Genomic DNA, 7,435 nt, shown 5'->3' with positions numbered 1-7,435 from the left:
CAGGGATCCAGTTTGGAATCCTGACTTGGTTCCAGTTCAACAAATCATCTGGATAAGCTAAGGCTATATGACAGTAAACAACTTGTATAATTACATACCAAAGCCTCTGTGTCAGCAAAATGAATTCCCTCCCTGTTATAGATGAAGTGATCTCTGTTGTATTGGTGGGTGTGGCTGGATCATATTTTATCTTTTCCAAGACCGGGTTAAGAGTAGGACTTGCATTATTTTTCAAAAAATTTAAGAGATTCTTGCATTTAAACATTAGGCTGAAAGTTCAAAGAAATGTATGAATTAGACGTTAACAATATTTGCAGTTTTGCTTCTAAAAACCTCAAGCACTGTTGGGAAATTGCAAAGTGTGAACAAGGTGATGCTATTTTTAATTTATGGACTGTAAATTTAAATGTAATTGGGGAAAAAATGATAAATACATATGAATATTTTATATGATGGATCAGACCCTGTCTCTTCAGACTATGAGCTGATAGCAAAAAGAAGACCCAGGGGCTAAAAATTATGGTTTCCACAACAAAGATATTATGACCACAGTCAGTTCGCCCATCGCTGACAGATGAAATAAAAAAGTTTGGGGATGTGGTCATAAATCTGGACTATTAAACTAACAAACAAGAAAAAAGGATTTGAAGGCTAATTTCAGTAAACAAGCTAATAACACTGCCATTAAAAGCAAAACTGGAATTTAATCATGATATTGTTTGATGTATTCACTGGGACAAGCTGAAACCAATTAAATAAAACTTGTTGTTAAATAAATTTTGCTTATAAAGACAGAATAGACTATTATCAATGTGTGGGAGTTGTAAAATTCAGAGGATTCTTCTGATTATATATGATATGATATGATATGAGATGATACATTATCTTATGATATGACACAATATGGTACAGTAGATAATTATAATTATTATTATTATCATTCTTATGGAGATAAAATACCATTAAAAACATTTAGTTAGTATTTGTGCTCTGTAAGCCAGAAAGCAAACGATCATACTCTGAATGAAGGCTGTAAGATTACTGCAGTATGGATTTTGTCTTTGCAGAGATTGCCATACCATGCTGACAAAATAGCAGCATAATTTTATGACTGACATTTGCATTCCCCCTACCTCTACCCACCCACCAAATAACAATTTTTCACCTCGGTCATTTCATTTTAAAGAAATATTCAAGGTGAATACTACGGCAATCATACACTGTCGCCAGTAGGTGGCGGTAGCGTCCAGTTTCAGCGTTCACAACCATGACTATGGTTAACAAAGACAGCCGTTTCACACTACAGTCCAGCAGGTGGCAGTAAGTGCACCTCTAAGTTGGTTTGCCAACCGCCATTCCGCCACAGAAGAAGAAGAGAAGCGCAGGATTGCTGCTATTATTGAATTCCAGCATTACACTGCCGAACCTGATGTAAATTTACTATCACTACGATGTAATTTTCATTTAATCTCGAGCTATCTTGGTAGCCATCTGAATATGGCTGAATCATTCATGAAAAGGCGTCAAGATTCGGATTGATGGTGAGTTTATTTTTTTAACCTGTCTCTATTTCCTTCTGATTAGCGCTGACGTTAGCTTCCCTAACATCAACCTTGACTTTAACCTTAACTTTATAGTCGTGATATTTACATATAAGCGTTGTTTTTTTTTTATTTTATTCTTGGCAGTTTTTTTTTCGTCAATTATTCTGTATTATTGCCGATTAATGAACAGCGCTCCTGGTTGGCGCATGCGCACAAGACATGCGCGATTCATTCAATAAAATAAACAAAATTCAGCCTTTAAAAAAAAAAAAAATTCATTCTCCAAATGCAGCCATAACTCCACCGGCTTGTATTATTGGAGCTCAGAACAAGATGCTGCTGAAGATGCCCCAGAAGCTGCTGAAAACTGCCCACTACATCGAGCTGGGCAGTTATCAGCACTGGCCTGTGCTGCTACCACAGAGGATACGGCTGTACACTTATGAGCAAATCCCCATCTTCCTCAAAGAAAACCCCTACATCACAGACGGTTACAGAGCTCACCTGCCCTCCAAACTCTGCCTGAAGAGGTGAGAGTCATGCTGGAAATATGCACCTGTTCATTGTGCACAGTCTGCATCTGAACACAGATAGAAGTTGTGCTCAGATACGTTGTTGAAAACGATTTTTTCCCCCCATTCTGTCTTGCAGTATTTTTATTATGTCCAATGAGACGGTGAATATCTGGAGCCACCTTCTGGGTTTCCTTCTGTTTTTCTCTCTGGGGCTCAACGACGTCTCCTCAGTCCTGCCGGCCGCTGGAGCAAACAGAGAGGACTACGTCATCTACACCATCGGTCTGTTCTGCTTCCAGGTAACTGTTAGTTATTTGGCCTTATATGTTTGATGAACAACAAGTAGGACTCTGTTTATGTCACTGGTGAGCTAAATTAATGACATCTGCACCCTCTCTTGGTGTCTTCTTCTTTGCGTCATTTAAGCCGCTGATTGATTTAAGTTGAGGTATGTTTGCGCTGCAGGTTCAATCAGTGCTGCCGGCTCAGCAGTGTAAGTTTCATGTCAGCTGGGAGTTGAGATGCATCATTAGAAATCTTAAAAATTGACTAGTTCAGTATAGTTTCATTGTTATGAATTATTGCATTTTAGTTGTCTGTTTTGTGGGTTGTAGTTTGTGTAGAGGCCAATATTTGGATTCAACTTGTGTTTATTCTGATTAGTCATTCTGATTAGTCCTATGTATTTTCCTTCTCACCCCATGTTTTTGTGATTACCCCCTCTAGGTTTACATGTTATAGATGCAGAAACATGTAATTACTGGGACTAAAGTTATTTATTTGCTTAAAGCAGTAATTGGTGCGGTGTGTGAATGTACTGTGTGGTTTTTATTCCAGGTTTGCATGCTGTGTTCAGTGGGGTATCATCTTTTCTCGTGCCACCGTTCAGAAAAGACGTGCCGTCGCTGGCTGTCCTTGGACTACGCAGGCATTTCTGTTGGCATCCTGGGCTGTTACGTTCCAGGGATCTTCTATGCTTTCTACTGTAACGCTGTAAGTGCGGATGTTTGACAGCAGCGTTCAGGCTCTCAGAGGTTGTTATTATTATTGTTGTCAAATGTAAGTTTTAAAGTATTTAGGAAACATGTTGGAAATGTTCTGTAGAAGCTGAATAATTGCAAATGAAACTGGATTGTTTGAATAATAATCCATGTTATGGTAAATTCAGTGTCAAAGCATTCCAGATGGACCTTGCTTGGAGCCGCAATGTCTACAGATGTGATGAAAACACACTTTTGTGTAGATAATGTCTATTTGTGTGTGTGTAATGTTGTGCCTGATTGCCTCCAGAAAGACATAACAAGAAGGCACTCTGGAGATCCAGATTACAAGACTGCTGAACCATGTAAAATTACATTTTTGATTGATGTTCAAACTAATTTTTCCAGCTGTCAGTCTCTTGAGTTCCTTTAAAAAAAAACAAACATATAAAATGTAGATAGACTAATGAAGACACAGACGCTACAGCTCAGTTTATGAAGTGTTTTGTTTATGTTTTCCCTGCAGTTTTGGCGTCAGGTCTACCTGCTGACCGTTCTGTCCCTGATCCTGGCCGTGTTCTGCGCTCAGGTCCACCCTCATTACCTCAGCAACGACTGGAAGGTGATCCGAATGGCAATCTTCTTCTGCGTGGCGGGGATCAGTGTTATTCCTGCGTGCCACTGGGTGTGGCTGAGTGAAGGATTCACATCTGAAGTCGTGCAGGTGAGGAAAGAAAGCTACGATGAAACAAGCCACAACAGTCAAAACCGTGGATCCATCCGTTTCTTCACTGAAGAGCGTGAATCTGTACTTTGTTTCTTAGCTGTTCCTCCCTCGTGTGATAGGGATGTACCTGATAGCTGGATTTGCATTCCTGTTCTACATCACCAAAATCCCTGAACGATATTTCCCCGGTGAGGTTTGCTTGTCTTTTCTCTCGATCTCTGTTTACAAGCCCAAAGGAGGAAGCTTTAGTGCAAAGCAGAGAATCACAAGTGTAGTTGTTGTGTCAGTAACTTAAATGCAATTAGGTTTTATGTACATGAATTCTTAAACCCCTCGTCTTTGTCTTCATCAGCCAATAGTTAATCTTCGTCTGTTTGTGATGTGGTTGAAAATAATGCCACTAGAGGGCAGTGTAGCTCAGGTTTCACATATGAAAATCTTACCAAGGCATGACTGTCCTGAAGCATAACCACAAAGAAAAACTCTAACTAGGATGTAATAAAATTAATATATGCACAATCACATTTGTATTGAAATATCTTAAATGTCCAGTCACCTGAAGCATCATAAACTACTAGCAGGTCAAATTTTTTTTTATTGTATTTATTGTGATAAAACAGATGTTACGGATGAATTTTAGGGAAAACAGTTTTTGGCATTTTTATTTACTGGTGTGAGCAGGCTTGAGAACATAAGTTGTTTCTTCTGGTGTGAAGGATGGACGTAGCTTAACTGAAAAATCTCACTAAGTTTGGCTCCCTTAATTACAAGTTAATGAGTGAATTCACAGCTCCACAGTTTATTTATTTAAACACAGTCTTAATTTGATTTTCATGCAGCGGTAGAAGTTGATTTTTTTTTTTTTTTCAGCACATTTACTGTAAAACTACAGCCAACCCTGCACGTAAAATAGTAGAAAATCTAATAAAAAAACACAGGTGGTATTAAAAAAAATCTAAAACTAGTGACACTAAAATTACAGAAACAAAAGAAAATAAAAAGGTAAAAAAAAGTCTTAGAACAGAAGTAGTGCTAGAACAATCCCTTGACTCATTTACTATTTTTACCATTTATTTAAATTTAAATGTTCTAAAATTCTAATTTAACTAAAACCAGCCTACATTTTAAAAGGGTGAGGCTGCTTCATCTTAAGAGTCTGTATGTCTTCTGAAGTCCTGCTTAAATAAAACCTGTCAGGTTGATATATTTCCCTCTTTTTCCCCCCAGGCCAGGTGAACTACATCGGTGCCAGCCACCAGCTGTGGCACCTCCTGGTGGTGCTGATGTTTTACTGGTGGCATCAGACCGCCGTGCTCATCATGCACTTCAGACACAGCCAGCCGTGTCCCAGCCGGACCAGCAGCAGCTAAGTGACGCTCAGCAGCACGAATCACAATGAGAGCATCACCTTCATGAGAACAACCTTCAGCTGCTGCCTTTACCAACAGTAAAGATGCCTCTGAGTACCAGGTGCTAAACTGACAGAGGGATGGTGATAGTTACAAATATGATGATCAGGAAGAAAAACAAAAAAAACCCTTTTAGATCAATGCATGAAGCAAAAGTATTCATTGTTTTATATAAACAAACCGAGCTTTGGTGTTTTTATGTGACAGGCATTCATCCTCATAGATGGTTACAGTTGTGTGTTGTTTTTACAGAAGTATCAGAAAATCCAAGGATTATGGAGAATCAGGTTTTTGTTTTGCCTCCAGTTTACATCTACCTTTAGGTTTCTACAGTACTAAATGAAATGTTTTGATAAAAGCTGGAAACAACTTGGAACTGGAAACCCAGTTTCAGTTACTGTGACTTATTTTCTCCTGTACACTCGAGTTTCTAAAAAAAAACAAAAAAAAAAAACATTTTAGATTGCTCAGTGGCTTTGTTTACGTGCACAGCAATATTTCGGCTGTAAACCTTTTGTTATACAAGAACAGATTGATTTTGTGTTATTTAAACGAGCTGCATGTAGGACAATCTGTTGATTCTCTTCTTATAGTCACAGACACCGGTCTGATGATTGGCTGTAGATGGAAACAGATTCATCTCAGCAGTAACTGGGATGCAGAACTGAACAGTTTTCTTTTTGTTCTTGAAGAACAAAGTAGCAGTGATGACATTAACATCAAAAGACCTCATTCAATGCATAAAATGTACTTGGAATCAGTCACAGAGCAGAACAATCATCTTCTTTACTCTAACTGATCATGTTTACTTTGATTCTGTGGCGTAGCTTTAATTTAATTCCACTTGGCTCTCCGTTTGCCTGATTTTTTTCTTTTTAACTTTGTTCTGTTGTATTTTTCACAATGCAGCTTTAGTTGGGACACACCGCTCAGTCACACTAAATCAGTCACTTAAATGGGAACCTGTGTGGACACAAGACAAATTGACTCAGGTCTCCAAAGAGGGCATTACAGCAAAGTTTGATTTTTTTATTTATTTCATTTTTATACAACAAATTATGTTGTCTTACCTCTACTACAGGCATACAGTGATATATTCGTACAATGGAATGAAGCTGGAATTATCATCATTATTTGCAAATTGCTGAAATAATAATTATTTCTAATTCTGTTTTTTAAGGAACATAATTGAAAATCAAAAATGGTGAAATTACGTGTTTGCTGGCAGTAAAGGAATCAGTTAGAAGCAAATTTTCTGAGGGTGTGCACCTTAGTTTTTCTGTTTTTGTGAAGAAAAAAAAAAAAGAACAGCCCTGTTAATTAAGAGGAGCAAATCTTCCTTTAAAAAAATATTCCAGTTCTTGAGTGTTAAACGATTTTTGGTTTGCTGAATGTCAGATAGTTTTAGGGCTTTAAACACAGGATTAAGGTGCCGGGCCTGGTCCGGTTCTAATCTGTATTATTTCTAACATTTACCAGGTTCACACGGTGGTGGAACATTGAGAAAATGGTTGGGGACTGATTTGAGTTTGAAGATTTTTAGTTGGTTTAAACAAAAAGGGAACGTTGTGTAACTTGTGGTGCCTTTTGATGCCCAGGCTCGGATAAGTGGCTTTGATAAATCCTAGAAACGTTTTTATTTTCACTTATCTACAATTAGCCTAAAGCAAACACAAGCTCAATATCTGATGTGTGAAACAGCTCAGCGTGTCGATACCTTCAGTGCAAAAACTTGAAGACATAAACAATCTTATCTGGTGTTAGTCCTTTATTCCAAACACAGGTTGACTGACGGCTCTCCTCTCTCACATCGGTTAAATCAGGCCAGTGGAAAACGTTTCAGCTACCTACACTGTTTATTTTCCATCTTGCACGTGGTGGAACAGGAAGATATGTTTGTTTACTAGAATATTTGTCCACTTGTACTGTTTTATTCATGTTTGTTTTTTCATTTGCATGATATCTTTGAGTAACTGTACTGTATTTGCACACATCAGAACAGGAGCAAATTGATCAAGCTGTTAAACTAAAAGGCCAGTTTGTTATTTCCGTATTTATTTGATCTTTAGAGTAGAGGATAAAAGCACTTACTGCTGCTCACTGCACTATAGTTACCAAAAGAAGTGACTTTATTTCTCCATGAATTCTTTATTTGAAAACCTTTTCGTTTGTGTGTTTCTTGACTCTCATCTGTATGATACTGAGCCAGCACTGACTACTGAGATGTATATTTATTCCGGTGCCTCTCTGAAGATATATT

The 7,435-nt window shown here is 37.9% G+C and overlaps 1 protein-coding gene across 3 annotated transcripts; it reads left to right on the top strand.

Annotated features, from left to right (window-relative positions):
- The first annotated feature begins 1,090 nt into the window (after positions 1-1,090).
- Positions 1,091-6,483, top strand: LOC108232548 (progestin and adipoQ receptor family member 3). 3 transcript variants are annotated; one of them, XM_017410439.3, is made up of 7 exons: positions 1,091-1,541; positions 1,837-2,074; positions 2,196-2,358; positions 2,897-3,052; positions 3,566-3,763; positions 3,864-3,954; positions 4,994-6,483. In XM_017410439.3, exons 2-7 carry the CDS (start codon positions 1,878-1,880, stop codon positions 5,134-5,136), a joined length of 948 nt encoding a protein of 315 aa, XP_017265928.1. In that variant the 5' UTR covers positions 1,091-1,541; positions 1,837-1,877; the 3' UTR covers positions 5,137-6,483. The 3 variants fall into 3 exon arrangements, with proteins under 3 accessions (XP_017265928.1, XP_017265927.1, XP_017265926.1); XM_017410438.3 differs by having other exon boundaries at positions 1,093-1,541; positions 1,867-2,074; XM_017410437.3 differs by having other exon boundaries at positions 1,095-1,541; positions 1,872-2,074.
- Positions 6,484-7,435: the final 952 nt, after the last annotated feature.

The sequence above is a fragment of the Kryptolebias marmoratus genome, linkage group LG14 (genome assembly GCF_001649575.2).
Source record: "Kryptolebias marmoratus isolate JLee-2015 linkage group LG14, ASM164957v2, whole genome shotgun sequence".
Classification (NCBI taxonomy): Eukaryota; Metazoa; Chordata; class Actinopteri; order Cyprinodontiformes; family Rivulidae; genus Kryptolebias; species Kryptolebias marmoratus.
This window is presented reverse-complemented; position numbering and strand designations above follow the sequence as displayed.

Coding starts and splice junctions, on each gene's coding strand:
- LOC108232548 (XM_017410437.3), top strand. Junction 2,075..2,195: donor TCCAAACTCTGCCTGAAGAG/GTGAGAGTCATG, acceptor TCTGTCTTGCAG/TATTTTTATTATGTCCAATG. Junction 3,955..4,993: donor CCCTGAACGATATTTCCCCG/GTGAGGTTTGCT, acceptor TTTTCCCCCCAG/GCCAGGTGAACTACATCGGT.